Source organism: Astyanax mexicanus, chromosome 9, assembly GCF_023375975.1.
Source record: "Astyanax mexicanus isolate ESR-SI-001 chromosome 9, AstMex3_surface, whole genome shotgun sequence".
NCBI lineage: Eukaryota > Metazoa > Chordata > Actinopteri > Characiformes > Acestrorhamphidae > Astyanax > Astyanax mexicanus.
This window is the reverse complement of record NC_064416.1, coordinates 24,724,380-24,741,764: the sequence shown is the minus strand read 5'-3', so window position 1 is coordinate 24,741,764 and position 17,385 is coordinate 24,724,380. Positions and strand designations below refer to the sequence as shown.

The 17,385-nt window shown below is 38.4% G+C and overlaps 2 protein-coding genes across 3 annotated transcripts; both read right to left on the bottom strand.

Annotated features, from left to right (window-relative positions):
* Positions 1-5,242: 5,242 nt before the first annotated feature.
* Positions 5,243-10,422, bottom strand: LOC107197792 (uncharacterized). The gene is made up of 4 exons (XM_015607513.3): positions 10,215-10,422; positions 8,361-8,686; positions 7,908-8,035; positions 5,243-6,005 (listed from the first exon to the last, which is right to left on the bottom strand). Exons 2-4 carry the CDS (start codon positions 8,659-8,661, stop codon positions 5,817-5,819), a joined length of 618 nt encoding a protein of 205 aa, XP_015462999.1. The 5' UTR covers positions 8,662-8,686; positions 10,215-10,422; the 3' UTR covers positions 5,243-5,816.
* Positions 10,423-10,904: 482 nt separating this feature from the next.
* Positions 10,905-17,090, bottom strand: wee2 (WEE2 oocyte meiosis inhibiting kinase). Of its 2 annotated transcripts, none has more exons than XM_007255967.4 (12): positions 16,936-17,090; positions 15,907-16,170; positions 15,610-15,812; positions 14,892-14,946; positions 14,581-14,750; positions 13,751-13,872; positions 13,506-13,652; positions 12,841-12,954; positions 12,632-12,717; positions 12,345-12,515; positions 11,909-12,057; positions 10,905-11,282 (listed from the first exon to the last, which is right to left on the bottom strand). In XM_007255967.4, exons 2-12 carry the CDS (start codon positions 16,159-16,161, stop codon positions 11,093-11,095), a joined length of 1,662 nt encoding a protein of 553 aa, XP_007256029.1. In that variant the 5' UTR covers positions 16,162-16,170; positions 16,936-17,090; the 3' UTR covers positions 10,905-11,092. The 2 variants fall into 2 exon arrangements, with proteins under 2 accessions (XP_007256029.1, XP_022535409.1); XM_022679688.2 differs by lacking the exon at positions 16,936-17,090 and adding an exon at positions 16,406-16,731.
* Positions 17,091-17,385: the final 295 nt, after the last annotated feature.

Sequence of the window (17,385 nt, the reverse complement as noted above, 5' to 3'; positions counted from 1 at the left end):
GTATTTTTCTTTATCCACAGATATAAGTCCTTCAGCTTACTGTTTCTTAACCCATGTCCTGGAGGCTCACTGGCCTGCACTCCACATAAACTAACTAATCAGCTCATTAAACAACTCATTATCCTGTTAAAGTGGGTGTATCAAAGTAGGAAAAGCAATAGAATATGCAGGGCAGTGGATTGAAAATCTTTAGGAAAGCTTTAGCTACAGAAATGCAGGGTCATGCAGAGACCTTTGGAGGGGCAAGTGGAGCATGAATTTGAAACACCATTCGGAAACACACTTTACAATATAACCGGTGGATTTCTACTGTGGTAATACTGTGGCATTGCTGTAAACTACAAATGAACAGAAGTCGTTAGAGCAGTGTTTCTAAACCCTGTTTCTGCATATTCTACTGCATACTCCCACTGTTCTGCATATTCCCACTGTTTTCTCTGCTTTAAAGTCACTTAATAAAGTAAGTGGTGGTATGATGTGTCTAATACACTGCTGGACATGCGTAATGACGGATCTATGGCCCACAGGGGGCTTAGAGATTTAACAGGTAAACTCAATAAAGGATTGTTTATTAGCTGATCAGTTAGATCAGATGGAAAACACAATTTAAGGCAGAGATCAGGATTAAGAAACTGCTTTAAACTACCAACATTAAGTATTGTACTAAATTCTTGCTATCCACAACATCCGGCTTCCAACTAATTAGTTAGCAAAATTTGATTTTTGTTTATTATAGCTTACAGTAAGTCCTACAATCCTAAATTAATAAACACGATTTAAAAAAATGAAATCGTTATGGGCTGATCGAGCACATCAGGGCAAGTTAAACATTAAACTTGTTTTCTCAAACCTTGGCTACCTATGTAAGTTGGCTAATTCCAAGCTAAGCTAACTGACCAGTCACAAGCTGCATTTTAATGAACATACAGTGGGTTTGATCTGTGTTGTGATTCGTGTCGTTTTAACCAGCTGCCATCACAGTTTACATGGTAAGATACCTTTCTCTTAAAGAAAATCACCGTATATCCATATTAGTTTTAATGTTGGCGAGCTGCAATTATATTATCTGTTAAAGCTCCGCAAAACCAGCAAGCATTATCCTAAAACGCGGTACTTACTTATATATATTTGACAAAAGGGCACTTTAGGCAGTATGAGCAAAATGGGCAGGTGCTGCAGGAACCTATAACACCCCCATCCCCCCGCCCTTTCAACCGGAGTCAAGCTATCCTCCCTTCGGAAATTCCCAGTCAAGTCATCCGCGCTTTATATTTAGATGCGCGTATACGCGCGATTTTACGGTAAACAGCCGCGCACGCGGAGAGCACGCTAGATGGGGAGACAGACACGTTTCAGTCGGTTATATTAATTCAGACATACATTAAGCCCAGAAACGAGAAGAAAACGGATTAAAATAACTCACCTCACTGTAGATTTTGTGCAGTACATTATCTATTTGATATAATACCATAACAATCCCATCAGTTTTTAAGAGAGAGAGAGAGTTTTATAATAATATTATTTTTTTAATCCATGCTTCAAATAAAATTTCTCATGAGTTTCCCAAAATGCCAAAACAGATCCAGTACCTTGTAAAACACATCCTAGACTATCACTTCTGCAATAAATAATTTTAAGCATGAATAATAAAAAAAATGAATATAAAATAAACAATACAGTGAAATTTGCCCAAACTTGCAGAGGTGATAGCCTATGTTGTACTCCTTCAAATGGTCATGGACCTGTTTTGGCATTATGGGAAAATCATGAGAAATTTAAAAAATAAAAATAATTAATATAAATTAAACAATACAGTGACATTTGCCCAAACTTGCATGAGTCATAGCCTAGGACAAACTCTTTCAAATGGTAGTGGACCAGTTTTGGCATTATGGGGAAATCATGAGAAATTTCATTTTAAACATTATACAATTTTTTTTATTAATATAAAATAAACAATACAGTGAAATTTGCAGAGGTAATAGTCTAGGATGGACTCTTTTACAAGGTACTGGATCTGTTTTGGCATTTTGGGAAACTCATGAGAAATTTAATTTGAAGCATGGATTGAAAAAAGTAATATTAATGTAAAACTCTCTCTCTCTCTCTCTCTCTCTCTCTTAAACACTGATGGGATTGTCAGTTATGGTATTATATCAAACAGACAATGTACTGCACAAAATCTACAGTGAGGTGAGTTATTTTAATCCGTTTTCTTCTCGTTTCTGGGCTTAATGTATGTCTGAATTAATATAACCGACTGAAACGTGTCGGTCTCCCCATCTCTGTGTTTTTAGCGTACTCTCCGCGTGCGCGTCTGTTTACCGTAAAGTCGCGCATCTAAATTAAAGCGCGGAAGACTTGACTGGGAATTTCCGAAGCGCGGATAGCTCGACTCCTGTCCCTTACCGCAGGTACCTGCAGAAATGTGTGGGACTGAGGCCACAAACAGAGCAAAAGTGAAAAAAAATTTATGAATCAGAATGACTCATGTTGGCAGTTCCCTGGAAACCAATTATAAACCTTTCACAATCAGTGAATCAAATATACAGAGTTGGATTAGGTAATAGTATAAGGTGCTTCTTTTTTCAACCAAGAAAAAATCACACAACCTTTACCCATTTATGTGTTTAATTCACCAAGTCTAATGACTCAGTAGCCACCAGTTTTAGGCACTTAGACTGAATTAAGACTTAACATTGGTAATATGAATACAGAGCTGAAGCATTTCCTCATACACCAGTAAAGCCAGACTGCCTTTTTTGGTCTATACATAAGAAATCCAGAATCAAGGATTCTTCGTAGTGCAGCCCTCAGTTAGAGTGATTGCGGAAACCAACTGATGTATCCTTTACTACCCCTAATTACCCGCAATTCTTTCCTCGCAAACAGTATAAAGGAAGGTGGAAAAACTGTACCATAAAAATAGATGGATTAAGCAAACCATGCTGGGAATTAAAGTGACAGAACAATGAAGGACTGTAATATGATGAGACCTTCTTGAATATGAGGTGCAGAACTTCACAGAAATAATTTATTAATAATTCTACAACTTTTTTCGACATTTTCACCCAATTTTTGTGCTGCTATTTTCCTTTCCCCCCTCATGTTAGACATTTGCTTTGAATTGTTAGAAACCAAGAGCTGGGAAGGATACATCAATTGCATCCCTCAAATTGCTCCAAACGTTTACCATGATATGGTGATCAAGCAATGCAGCCCATCTCAGCTACAGCCTACACTTTGAAACTTGTAGAGAATACCAGAGACCCTATATACAGGCCACTGACCATTGACAAAGTCCCAACCTTCAGCAAACACAGCCAATCAGCTTGCTATTTATGCATGGAGTGGAGGAGAGTCAGTGTTCTAGTGGGGTAATGGGGAAAGTTACTATATAGTGCACTAGTTCTGTAATGGGGAGCGATTCTGAACAACTCCACTGCTGTAGTGGTTTTGGTCTAGGGTCAGGGCGTAAATAAGAGTGGGCTTAGGCTACTCCCCAGACCCTCTGCCAGACCAAGCGCCGAAAACAGAAAATGAAGGAAAGCAGAATGAATTTTATTGGACAAAGTGGGGAACATGGCTTCAGGGGTGTGCATAGACCAAAACAACAAACAAAGACATCTAACAATACATCTGACAAAATAAAGAGAACAAAATTTACAAACTATCCTAACTCCCTGTCACCAAAACAAGAGATAAGGTAGTCAAACTAAAAGGTACTCTACCCCCTACTTTACCCCAAGATAACAAAATGGAGGTGCCAGGTTGGCCTGAGCAGGAAATTTTTCCAGGTCAGGAAAGGGGAGGAGCTCTGAACATCTCTCCTGGGTCAGGCTTACCCTGGTCCTTTTATAGCAAAAGCTCCCCTGATCTGATCAGGGGTTGTAACAGAGTATTAAATGTTTTAATACTTTAAAATGTGCTGATTTTCTTCTAAAGAGAATATCAAACATGTTAGTACTGAAGACATAAATTGTTAATTTTATTCAGCTTCAGTTGTAAGCATTTTAAACATGTTCTTACTGTAAACTCAGCCTCAGCTCACACTAGCAGTAATGCTAGCGAGCCTTTCTGTTGTCCAAACCCATTTTGCCGTAGAAAATGGAAACATACAGGTAAGCTTTCTTTGATATTTAAAAAAAAATTAAACTTCTTTCCTAAATTAAAGAAATATCTTGAACACTACACCATTTTAACTTTGAGCTTTCAGCCGTTTAGCTCCGTTAACCCTAATCTTTGAGGACCAATAGCACAGGGTTAGGGATTTAATTTTCCCCTGTTGCCACATAGTACATTGGAGACCAACAGGTTAATTTCAATTTCACTCTTAATTTTATTTCTTATTTTTATTAAAGGAAAAACTGTAATTCATTGAATGAAGTGATCAAGCTGATTTAATAAGAAGATTGTGCTGCTCCCGTTCTTGCTCTCCTGCCCGTCTGCAATATGATATTTAAATGTTGACTGCTTTCTGTAATAACTACATAACACAATACTGTACTTTTACTCTCAGTACCTGAGTAGTACACTTTAGAATAAACTACTTGCAATACAAAAAATGTCCCAATCCTCAATTCACTTTTTTGATAGAGCACTTTTACTTTTATTCAAGTCTTTCTCTCTAGTACTTTATTTATGTCTGGGTAGAAGTTACAAGCAGAAATAGTAAAAACACCCATACAATGCCCAGGTCTCCTGCAGCATTTTTGATTTTCTGATATTGAGTCAAGAGATAGGAATTTGGAATTTGGCAGGTTCTGCATAGAAACCTGAAAAGCATATTAAAGTATGAATTTTGCAAATTATGCATTATTGTAACTGAGGCATACAACAGGAGCCGCAGACTTTTAGTTTTAGAGCTTTATATAGAATTTTATCCTTTTAAAAGGAAACAATATTTCATATCTTTATCTGCAGAAATGCTTTAGCTACTGCAGGGTGTAGACATTTTCTTATTAGTGTCTGAGGTTCTGCCCCATGAAGCAATGAATTACGTAATAATGAAACCTTTTCCCACAAACCAAAAAGAATCCTGAATGGAGTTCTTTACAAATATATAAATATAAAATGACCTAACACTGAGTCAGTGTATAAATGAATAGCTGGCAGGTGCTGCAGTTGTACCCACTAAACTCCAGTCCTGCAGCTTTGTACAGAATTACTGCTTATTAGTTTTGTAGAGTAAGTAATATGAATGTAATGAGTGTACATTTATAAAAGTAATTAAAGTCACAACTTGTGCCAATTTGTGTTTAATTCCCCAACAATAAACAACTACATTTAAACAAAATCTTCACAATGGTACATTGTGTAAACAAGTAAACGAAAAAGAAATTTAACAAAAAAGAAATTTAACAAAAAAAAAAAACATTTAATGATGCGGAACAGATTCACAGATTCACAGATCTACCAGTACAAGTGCCAACCATGAACAAGCCCCACTCTCTCAGGCAGAATTATGACTTTGCATCAGTGATATGAGTATAAATACATAACAAAATCATTTCCTCATACACCAGCAGTAGTAAGTCATAAAGATGAATGAACAAGTTTGTACAATCAGGGATGGCAGGGATGTCTGTAAACAGCATTCTTTCCCCTGAGGAAGTCACGTGGAACAGCACCGAGTATAACCTGAATCCCTGCTGCAGATCTCACCACTAAACTCAAGAGATCCTCAACTTTATTTGTCCAGGGTGTTCTGATTAAGCCCAGGAATCATACTAAATTAAAAAAAAAAAAAAAATCAAAACAGCAAAAATGCTCCCTTTTAGAATCAAGTTGAAAACAGAAGGTGTCAGTGGAGTGGGTCACCGGGGCCTGGCTGGATAGATATACTGCATCAGTACGCTAAAGAGACCCCGCAGGAGGGGAGGGGCACGTTCACACACTGCCTTCACTAGGGAGAATGTAAGAGCCATTGTCACTTGCTCGTTGTGGGCACCAGGCACACAGTTTATTAATTCAGTAACACTTCGTCTCAGGAGGGCCGGCCACGTCTGCAAAGTCAGAATGCACAAAGAAAAGTGTTAGGAAAGTAAATGGCTTCTTATCACAATACCACAGTGCAATTCACTGAGCTCCTGAGAGAGACACATTATTTTTTAATAATGTTTGTAGAAGCAGTCTTCATGCCTAGATGCTTGGTTTTTCACACCTTTGGTCATGAGAGTGACTGAGTGAGTTGAATGATTTGGATGGCTAACAGAAAACTTTTGGCAACATATTGTACATTATAGAGTTGTGACAGTCTCACAGTTTGAGTCGTGAAGTGTAGTGAAGTACAGATGCAAATTCTTATTCTGGTGCTTCCTGTATCTACTGTAACTGTGGATAGATCACACTTTACAGCAATCTTGAAAATTTACTTTATTGATTATGCATTAAGTATATGGCTATAAGAACCACATTTACCCTGTTAAAAATTATGATAACCGTAATACTACCAGTTTTTATAGACGTTTTTCATAACAGGCCTAAAGATATCGCTAGTAGTTTGTCTCAGTAGTTAGATACTTAAGTAACGTTCTTGTTTCACTTTAAATGGTGCTACAGACAACAGGATGCAGCATTTAAGGTGAAACAAAAATAAAATAAAGGTATATTAAAAAAAACTTTTCAGCTTCCCATCACATAGGAATTGAAATAAGGAATGGACAACAATAATTCATTGCTGCACCACCTCCTCCCTTTCTAAAGACATATGATGCCCTAAATTTAACTAGTAAGCAGCATAATGGTTGCTGAACCTCAGTGTCCAAATTCTTAGGTGGAGGATTTCACCCTTTCTCCTTGTAACTCTCTTCCAAGGGGAAAGGATTACACTTAAAAACAAGAGCTAGGGGAAAAAAGAGAAAGCGGATTTGGCCTTCAAATACAGAAAGTGTCTTGGCTGACTGACTGCATTTGGTGCAATGATAAATCATTAGATACATTTCACCAAACTGTTCCTTTATGTTCTTACAAACATATGTCAATCTATTTATCATATTTGCAATCACATGATACTCTGACAAAATACTGTGGTACCCGCATCCAATTTTAGTGTTAATAGCTCGATTGTCCCCTTAGAATGATTAGAGCAGTCTATGGCCAGACAGTCTGGACCAATATACAAACAAACGTTCATGTTTGTTACATTGTATACATTTGGTTTTGGAGCACACTAAAGATCTTAGCTCATGTCCTTATTACTTATTTGGGCTGAATCTCACTATACTTTAGATTGTTTGATTCATAGAAAGGGTATGTGTCTTATGTTGCTGCGTTGTTATTTCCTGTAATGGGTCTGAAAGTCCAAAGCATCCTACATAGTGTTTTTACCCTGCCAATAAACCAAACCCTGAATCAGCCGACCTGGCGGCCACCACCTCTTTTCGGACCAAATTTTAGTCCTTTGGTCTGCACCAGTGTTCCCTTTTATATCCCTTTTATATACCTTGGATCAAACAAGATAAATATGAAAACATATTTTTCCTATCTTTTATATGTAGGTGTGGTTGCTACAAATCAATCTATTTAACCCTTTCAGATCGATTTACTTTAACTGTATATTTAAGTAATATTACCATTATTATATGCTGTGACATATTTTAGAATAAATATATTTCAATTCCAGCCTCAATGAGCCATATTACAGCATTCTGCTCAAATACAACCAACTTAACCTAATAACTAGCAAAGCAACTAAATCAGATGTAACTCTGGGCTGGACAACAGCCCCCCCGAGACTAAAACTGTTAAATTCTGAGAACAAGCTTGGTACTTTCTTCACTGTATTTATTGTCTGAGAGGTCACAATAGATAGGGACTTTACATGAAAAGGGGAAGATAGTACAGTACAATGAGAACTATAAATAAATAATAAATAGAAAGAGAAAGTTTAAAAAGGTGAAACTGACCTGCATAGATGATGTTCTTCTCAGTTCACTGGTCAGACTGTCTGCAGCTCGAGACATGATGGTGTTATTAAGATCATCTGCAATTGTAATGAGCTCCGCTGCTACCTCTCGAATGACCTCGTTATTCACTACACACAAAAACACCACAATCAAAATCTGACCATCAGTGCTGCCCATTTTCTGACATATATATGATGACTAAGACTAAGTCTCTTTCTCCCTCTCTCACACACACACACACACACACACACACACACAAAACCCACTAACACAAGTGGTGTTTGGTGGTCCTGTAGGATCCTGTTCATTGAAGAACAGGGTGAAAGGAAAAATCTATGAACTGAACTTCCCACTCAAGAGTGTTAATTATATCTGGCAGTGCCAGAAATATAGTACCTCTATATGTATTCCCATACAGGTAAGTATTGAGGCTAGAAATGCATTGAAACTTACCTGGCAATCCAAGGTGGGCTTGAGGAAGAATGTCCTGCAGAAGATTTCTCTGAATTGAAAGCCCATGTCCATCTGCTTCCAATTCACCATCACACTCAATGTTCGGGTCGATCATACTGTGGTCTGAATAGTCCATCTCACCACTGTAAACACACTGATCTGCTTGGAGAGCCATATCACAGGTCAGCAGCTGTAACTCACGCTTAAACTCCGGGTTATGGGAAGGTGTTTGTTGAAGGAATGTCAGGAAGAGGATGGACGGTTGGGAGAAAGCGTTAATGTTGTCGTTGACATCCATCATAGCGGTGTTTAAGATCACTCAAGCACTGTCAAAAACATAAATGCAGATTAAATGAAGGTACAAGAAAAAAAATGGCAAAACACAGGTTTAGTAGCATTCAAAGTAACAGGAGGGAAAAATAATATTTCAAGAGGTAAATCATTCTGAATGGATTTTTAGAAAAGGAATGCTTTTAATGCTGCCTTTGAGTACTCATCAGAGATTTGTTTATATCAGATATCAGCACGGTTCAGGCGAAGATTGACTTCTACTAATCTGTAATTACATTTTTACTAGTAAAAACTCCAGTTACAGATATCTATAATCTTCTTTACTACAAAAAGAAGATTATAGATATCTTATATCCATAAACAAATGCTTATTCAAGAATGAAAAAGTAGTTTTAATTAATTCTAATTCAGTATATATGCAGTTTTACATCTATTTAATATAATTGTACATTAATCAGGTCAATGATCCAGAATTTCATGATATTAATAATGCGCTCTAAATATCCCCATATATCCAGCATTTTTTTAAATTAATGATACTGGACAGATATCATGGGAAATGAGAACAGTATAATTTTTTCTTTTGCTAAAAACAGCAAAAAAAAAAAAAAATAGTACCCTGGTGTGATAATTAAAGGTGGTAATGTGGAATAACATTTTAGGGTATAATATCGTCCATTATATTCATAAATGTTGGCGATATTATGGCGTATGATATGATATTGCACATCCCTACTGTATTCCTCAATAACTCTTTAGAAATATAAAATTAAGCTGTAGAATAATGAAAAAAAGTTTCAAGAGTTATCTAATAAATTAGAAAACTTGGTTCAAGAAAGCTGCGCAACAATCACGGCATAGGTTATAACCTAACATTAGCATTAGCTAACTAGCAACTGTGTAACGCAGCTTTAGCTAAATAGGTTAGTCAGGTAATGCTAACTAGTTAGCACTAGCTATGTAGGCTAGTTAGCTAATGTCAACTATATAACCGACGTAGGTTACCTAACTAAGTTATAAGCTATATTTTGTTAGAACGTTACAGTTAGCTAGCAAGGTACATCAGCTAAGTGGCTAGCTAGTGAGAAAAGTAACAACAATCGTCTTTAAGCTGCTAAATACAACCTTTTTCTTAACTTCCTTGTTTTAGTCTTTAACCAGGTCAGTTTCACTAAAACACAATGATCTCTTTTTTTAAGAAAAGCCTGTCCAAAACAGCAGCCTTAACATCAGTTCAAAATTTAAAACATACAATTCACAATTAGACCTCAAAACACCAGTCATAGGCTCGTGAACTAAACTAGAGTTAGCGAACTAACTTACTAGACTAGGCTAGGGCGATTTGGATCAATGCGCGATTTTAAACCGGTGTTGTGAACTTCTGAAGTGTTGTGCTCCTTTCTCTAACTTACTGGTGCTAGATTAGCTAACTACCCTTGTGTGCATTTATTGTTAAATCTGCCATAACAAACCATTGAAAGTTAGCAATTGTGCCATTCCAACGGACTAAAAGCACCATCAACCCTATAGTTAGCTAGTTCGCTAGCTAAACAAACTACTTACCGTAGTTTCAATCCCTCACTGGGTCGATTTTTCGCTGATAGAACTCATAGTTGCTCTGTACATGATAAACTCCCGACCCCCGGTCTCCTCTCTTCTCTCTCCCGCTACCCGTTTGTTCTGAGTTTTAAAAGACCAAGCGGACACAAAAACACACTTCACTACCCAGGGTCAGTCCCAATACAACAGTTACACCCTACACCCTTCCCCTTAACATACGCACTACAAACACTGTAAATGGCTGCCAAGATTGTTAGTGCCTTTAACCAGCTGTCTCTGCTGCCCTTAGTACTAAAACACATGTACACGCATTTTAAGTAATGGATGAAAACAAAAGAAATAATATATAGATGACAACTTTTAGTCTAGCGTTTCAATGTGCAGGGAGCTAGGGACCAGGGAGCTAGTGTGTGCTTACATATTGTAACGTATCCAAAACAAAAACCAAAGAGGGCGTGGACTGAGGAATTCTAAAGAATTGGAAAAGGAAAAGTCCCCACTGCACCCGCCACTGTAGACTGGTTCTCACATACGTTTAAGCTGAAGATGCGACGATCGCTGGACTTCCCCTACGCACTGTGGAAGCAAGATAAGGAACTCTCTCTGTATTAGTCCTGCCCCACAAAAAAAAAAAAGAAAAATATGTCACCCACACGCCACCATACAGCTCACGAAGGACAGCAGACACAGATGAACGTTTAAAATCTTTATTTACAAGGATAAAATAAGCCAACCATGTCAATAAAAAGCATAAACTTTTCACTGAAATGAAAAATCAGTCTGGGACAGTTCAGGTTCACAGACACACAGCATGGTGAAAAACATCTAAAAATAAAAACGCTGTCAGACCAGCATTGCACATAAACCAGGAAACAAAAAGGTCAGCGGCCCAGGCAGCCAAAACTCATAGAACGAGCAACACTTCTGCCCACCAGCCTACGTCCTGGCTTAGGAAGAGACCCTGCAGAGAAGTTTGAGGAGGTGGAGGAGGGCTGTCCTGAGGGGATCTGTCCAGAGGGAAGAGGTGGAGGCTGAGGTGAGGTTGCAGCTAAACGAGCCTCCTGAAGTTCCCTGGGAGGAATAAACAAACAAACAAACAAAAATAAAACAGTCAATTTTTTAAGAGACTGATCAATGTGCTCAAGTTTAAGATAGCCGTGTTAAAATGGCAAAATTTATTTATGAAAAATGTAACATCTCTACACCTTACCCTCAGCATGTAGATTTCATTTGTACTGTGTCAGTACGGCACTGTCCTGTCCGTTACTGTCTGCTGTATTTATTGTAGTGTTCTAGTTTTATGTTGGACAGTTTATTGCATGTTTGCACTTTGTTTATACTGTACACTTTGTTTGCACCATGGTTCTGGAGGAGTGCAATTGAAATGCAAAAACCTCTACAAAATACTATTACACGGGATCAATTCAGTAAGACCAATTTAAAACTAATCACAACAGCACCCTCTCTTGGTCTCTTGGACACTGTTTTTTTTTTTTTTTGGAGTACTTGCTGAAATGTCAGTGTCAAGGGTCACCAATTCGTAATCTAGTGGGAAAGTGTCTGGCACAGTTTGTCTCTTCATTTACACACGGACATTTTTATGAAATGCATCAGTTGTAGTTAAGCTAGATGTGCTACACATAGGCCTACCAGCACATTATATAAGAAATAATACAGTATGGACAACACAAGATAACCTTTCTAGCATGGCTGTCCTGAACTTCTCCACGTTGAGCTCTCTGCGCAGCTGTGCAGCCAGTTTTCCAGCCCTCTCTCTGCGCAGCACCGGGTGCTTGCACAATGCAGACGCAGACGGCCTCACAGCAGGATCAGGGTCCAGCATCATCTACCAAAGGAAAGCACCAGATTATCTTTGTGAATTTTACTATCTTATTAAAATGCATTGCTCTGTTTGGGGCCAACAGTTTAAAAAATTAAATAAAAAATTGTTTATTTTATTTATTTATTTTATGATATTCTAAATTCAAAAACAAGACAGTTTGCCCTGGTCTTAAAACTAGACTAAAATAATTATTTTATACAGTAATTTCCATTTTACATCCATAGAAATGTATAAAATCAAATTCCAGGTTTCTTCCCAATTGTGTAAGAACCCCAAGTTATGCATCTTACCTGTAAAAGATTTCTCAAGTGTGGCATCAACTCCTGGGGCAGGCTGGGTAAGTGAGCCTGTCTGAGATGGTGCCACTCATCTCCATTCTGAGGCAGAGGTGGCGCTCCAGCTGCCAACAACACAGTCAGTCCCAGGGCAAAGATGTCTGCCTTGGGTAGCTGAGTATAGTCCTGGAAGCCACAACAGGTGAAAGTGAAAGCAAGGAAACAATGAGATTTCACACTTTTACTGAGATTAATGGGCAGAATATAATAAATATTTTTGGTAATAAAATCCAGAGTTGCACCTCATGTAGAACTTCACCAGCCAAGAAGCGACTGTCACCCTCCTCCACCTGAGGGCTAGAAACAGAGGTCACATGTCCCAGGTCTCCTACAAGAGAGAAGAGAGAGAGAAAAAAAAAAAAAAAAAAAGAATACATGCTTGACCTGGGGAGACTCATGAAGCAGTTTGTCATGAAACAGGAACAATAAACAATCATGAGCACAATATTACCAATTTTATAAACAACCCCAGATGAAGGGGATGAAGGGTACGAATCATCTTCCTCTTCACTGTCTCCCACTGCTCCAGTACTACAGCTGGGCCGATAGCAGATGAAAATGTTGCCTAAGGAGCAAAGAACACGTCTATTTAGTGAGTCACACACCTAAATATCATTAAGCAGTGATTTACCAGACCAGGTGTTGAATTATAACTGTAAATAACAATATTAAATAATACAAGACTCACTACTTTCTTAACTGTTCTGTACTGTAAAACCATTCAGACTGTAGTCCTTCTGTTTCTCTGCATACTTCACTATCCTATTTACTCACCCAGTCCTTTGATGGTCAGAACAATACAGGTATGAGTGAAGTGTCCAAAAAGTGCTGTGCCTAGATCCAGTGTTACTGCTGAAAAATATATGCTTGGTTGGTGGTCATGTGGGCTCCTGATCATTGAAGAACCGGGTAAAAGAAGAATTATAAAAAGTATCCAGAGAAACAGAAGGATTACAGGCTAATTACCAAAATTTAAAAAGGCATCTATTCAATCTTCAAAGCTGACGAAAAGGAAAAGGTGGCAGTTTTCTATGTGTATATTTTTTTGTACTGTAAAGCAATATTTTGTTTTACCAGAAGTCTATATGCTTAATTGTTTATAGAGCAGAAGCTTACTGGGTTTGATGTCTAGGTGCACCAGGCCCGAGGTGTGAATGTATTTAAGCCCCATTGAGACCTGAAGCAGCAGATCCCTTAATTCTGGCTCCCGAAAGAACTCTCCCTGCTCTTCTTTCTCAGTGATAACATCAAGGAGGCTCCCACCTTCAAAAGGAAGAATCATTAAATATTGCATGAGAGTAGTATAGTGCTCAGACTGATAAAAGTGTCTGTTGTGAAAGCGTTTTAAAAAGTCTTCATACCATCGCAGTATTCATTCTGAATGATCATGTGGTCATCTTCAGCCCAGGCAGAGTAATAACGTACAACATGCGGGTGATGTCCCAGTACAGCATGGGCATACACCTCCTTTAAGGCCAGCTGCCTGCAGACAAAACAAACAGTTTCCATTACTTGTATAATAGTATTTATCTAGTATTTAGTTGTTTTAAACTCCACACACAGTAAACGACTAAAGCCACTGTGAGTAGCATTAGAGAAATGGTTACAAAACCAGTAAAATGAATAAAAGGCAGACATTCCATTATTGCTTAAGCATTCTAACTGCTCAAATATCAGCCTAGTATTAGCTGCACATACTGATGATTTGAACAGGATTGTGCTATCCTAGTGAGATAGTATTGGTTTACTTATAAGCAAGGTTTAAAAACAGACTCCTTATAAGCCAAAAATACCCACCCACCCCTCCAAAAAAATAAATAAATAAAATAATAATAATTAAAAAAAAAAAAAAATATATATATATATATATACTTGTTAAAGAAATCCCTACTAATTCAGCAATCCCACCTAATTTCAATAACTGATTTCTGGGGGAGATTTAAGAGATTTGAAAGTGATAAAGACTGCTTAGAGGAGAAAAAAAAAGATGGAAATTGTGCTATTTTATCATTCATTAAACACATAGGGATGGGTTGAGATACACATCATACTGAAACCAGCCAGCAAAGGCACAAGACCTGTTGCTTTTAGAGACTACTGTCCACATTTTATAAAGTCATTGTTTGAAAATAAATCAGTAGTCATGCATGTTCTCAAGCATCATAGGAGAGTGCTGGCAGTGCTGACTCACTCATTGGATGAGCCTGCGAGAGGCCTGCGCAAGCGCTTGATGGCATACATGCAGCCATCCAGCCTCTTCACACAGCGATAAACGGCACCAAACTCGCCCACGCCGATCCGGCCCAGCTCCAGGAACTCGCTCTCAAAGCGTGACAGCATGAGTGCTGGCACTGCTGGCCTCTGAGCACAGACAGATGGAAGATGGGGAGAAAGAACAGATCTGATGAGTTATTTTTCTAAAGATGGTCAGACTCCAGTCCTATTTAAGCCAGTAGTAAATGGGCACTTCAGGTGTTTCAGAAATGTCTTTAATAAAAATACCTTTGATGGGAGGAAATAGCTTTCGTCCTCAGATGATGTGTGGGCCTCCTTAGACCTGGACAGACAAACATTGACACACAAGTGCCAATAAAAATGAATACACGTTTTTGGCATAAAAATAAAAAGTAAGTTACTGCTGTGTCAAAAAATATTGAAATCACCAGTGTACATTATGTACAATATATGGACAAAAGTATTTCTTCAAGCTCATTCCTTCAATTAAAATTGATATAGTATAGTAGGTCTAAAATGAATCGGATAAAATGTCGACAAGCAATCTTTAATAATAAGATGTGTCCGATCCTGAGAGCTCCATTGTGGCTAAAATTACTGAATTACCTCTGAGCTGATGTATTTGTTAGCTCAAAATAGATTTTCTCCATCGATAAACTGAACCACAAAGATTTTTGAGCAAATTTCTATGACTTTTCTAAAACTTCAGGCAATTTTATTTTTCAAAAAATTATCCAGGCCTGGAAGTTGCTATTTTCAAATTCCATGACATTGTCAGATTTGTCATGACCATATGGACCATGGTTTATGTTTATCTGGTCCAGAAAGTATTATTTTGCTGCCAATAGTCATTTACAGGAACTACACAAGCTGCATGTGCACATTTAAATGCACTCATTAAAAAGGGTGTACACAAACATTCGGACATATAGCACATTTGTGCCAACCTAGTTTTGTAAATTGCTATAGCCATGTAGTACAGTACCTGTGTCCGTCATCCTCGTCATCACAATCACTCCTACGGCTCTTCCTTTTGCAGTGTTCACCATTTCTCCTCACTGTGTCTGGAGTAAAAGGGTTGACGTTTACACCAGGTACTCGGTCAGAGGTACTGGAAAGGCACAGTAGCCTCTGGCTGCGACAAGGTTTGGTGCTGGAGTAGGACAGTGCCGACTTGGACAGCAGACTCTGAGGAAAGAAGTAAGGTGGGAAGCTGCACATCTCTGGTTCACTCCAAACTTTCAACAACTTCATTTAAAAAAAGCATGTACATAAGTGCTACCTTAGGAGTACTGGGAGAGTCACAGAGTCTTAGTTTTCTCCAGGCAGAGTAAGGTATGGGTGAGGTGGGTGCAGATGGGGAGACACCCCTGGCATGATGGCGCTGCACTCTGGGGGTCCTACAGGTTGAGGAGGGGCTTCTTAGTGGTACACTTATTAGTGCCCAGTCTTCCACGCTGCTGTCACTGCTGTCCTCCTCCCCGCAGCTTGAGAAGTTTAAGTGCTGCTGAATTGCCTTCTCGTTTAGGCCCGCCATCTTTGACCACTAGAGAGAGAGGGGGGTAAAAAGCATTTATCTTACACTCAGACCCTGTTTACACATCTACGTCTTCCTGTTTCGGTTTTTAAATTTACCATGGACAGACAAAATTATATTAGACTGGTACAGTGTGGCTTAAATGCATCTCAGACCACCTCCTGCAGTACTTTAAGGTATCTAATTCGTACCAGTTTTAAAATAATTCAGGGTTGCATGAACACTTCAATTATATTTGGCTTACCCTCATTTAGATCTTATCTGGATACACAATATACATGACCAGGTGTAAAACTGTCACTGCCACAGTTTGAGTGAGTCTCTTACTCTCAGCACATCTATATACAAATAAGGGCAATCTAAGACAAACATTAATTTTTAAGCTTCTTATTGCAATTTTGAAATTCTAAAAACCATTCTATCACAGATGAGAGGTATTGTCCAGGCCAGAAAAAATAAACCAATTTAAAAAATAAACTGATTTAGAAACTAAAGTAGTCTCTTAATTTTTTTCCCCAGAGGTGTAGATGAAACTAAGAACAGTTGTTCTCAGTTCTGGTCACAAGTTTTCACACACCAGTACTAAGCTTATGGCCTGGCCTTTAACACATTCTAGATGTGTTACAGGCCCAGGTGAAGCTCTAATGAGGTTTTCACACTCACCTGCAACTAATTAACTAATTAACGATACTTTCCTGAAGTAAACTATCTGCTGAAACAGTGGCAACTGCACAAGGTCAGTAAAGAAGTATGAAACTAAATTTCAGGACTCACCGACTCTCAGATCCTTGGCCTCCAGCCTGAGCCTTCCCCGCGCTGCAGCCCTCTGACTACACTAAACACCCCCTCCAGCCTGACCTCCTGTAGGTAAACCCGTCCATGTGAGCCTCTGCTCATTTTAGAGATTAATGGGCGGACTGTTTAAGGTGTCAGTCAAGGATTTAAGCAAATAGCTTCTCGTTTAATCGTAAGCCACGCCCCCGGGCCAGGTGTCGCCTGGAGTTTGACCTTTCTCGGTTCATGATCCTTCTCGAAATTCAGTTTTTATAATATTAGGTTATATACCTGTATTATTAATTTGATAATTTATTACAAACATTTACAGTTCGAAAAAAGGTGGTGGCTGACTTCACATGTATCGGAGGAGGAATGTGCTAGTCTTCACCCTCCTGGCATTAATAGTGATAGGGGGAGTCCAAATGACTGGGTTGGGTAATTGCTATT

Excerpts from the sequence above, each read along its gene's own strand:
- LOC107197792 (XM_015607513.3), bottom strand. The coding sequence starts at position 8,661 with ATGATGGATGTCAACGACAACATTAACGCTTTCTCCCAACCGTCCATC. Across the intron at positions 8,036-8,360 it reads AGCCCACCTTGGATTGCCAG|TGAATAACGAGGTCATTCGA; the intron begins GTAAGTTTCAAT and ends TTTTGTGTGTAG. Across the intron at positions 6,006-7,907 it reads GAAGAACATCATCTATGCAG|ACGTGGCCGGCCCTCCTGAG; the intron begins GTCAGTTTCACC and ends CTGACTTTGCAG.
- wee2 (XM_022679688.2), bottom strand. Across the intron at positions 14,947-15,609 it reads GACGAGGATGACGGACACAG|GTCTAAGGAGGCCCACACAT; the intron begins GTACTGTACTAC and ends TTGTCTGTCCAG. Across the intron at positions 13,873-14,580 it reads CTCGCAGGCTCATCCAATGA|GCAGCTGGCCTTAAAGGAGG; the intron begins GTGAGTCAGCAC and ends TTTTGTCTGCAG.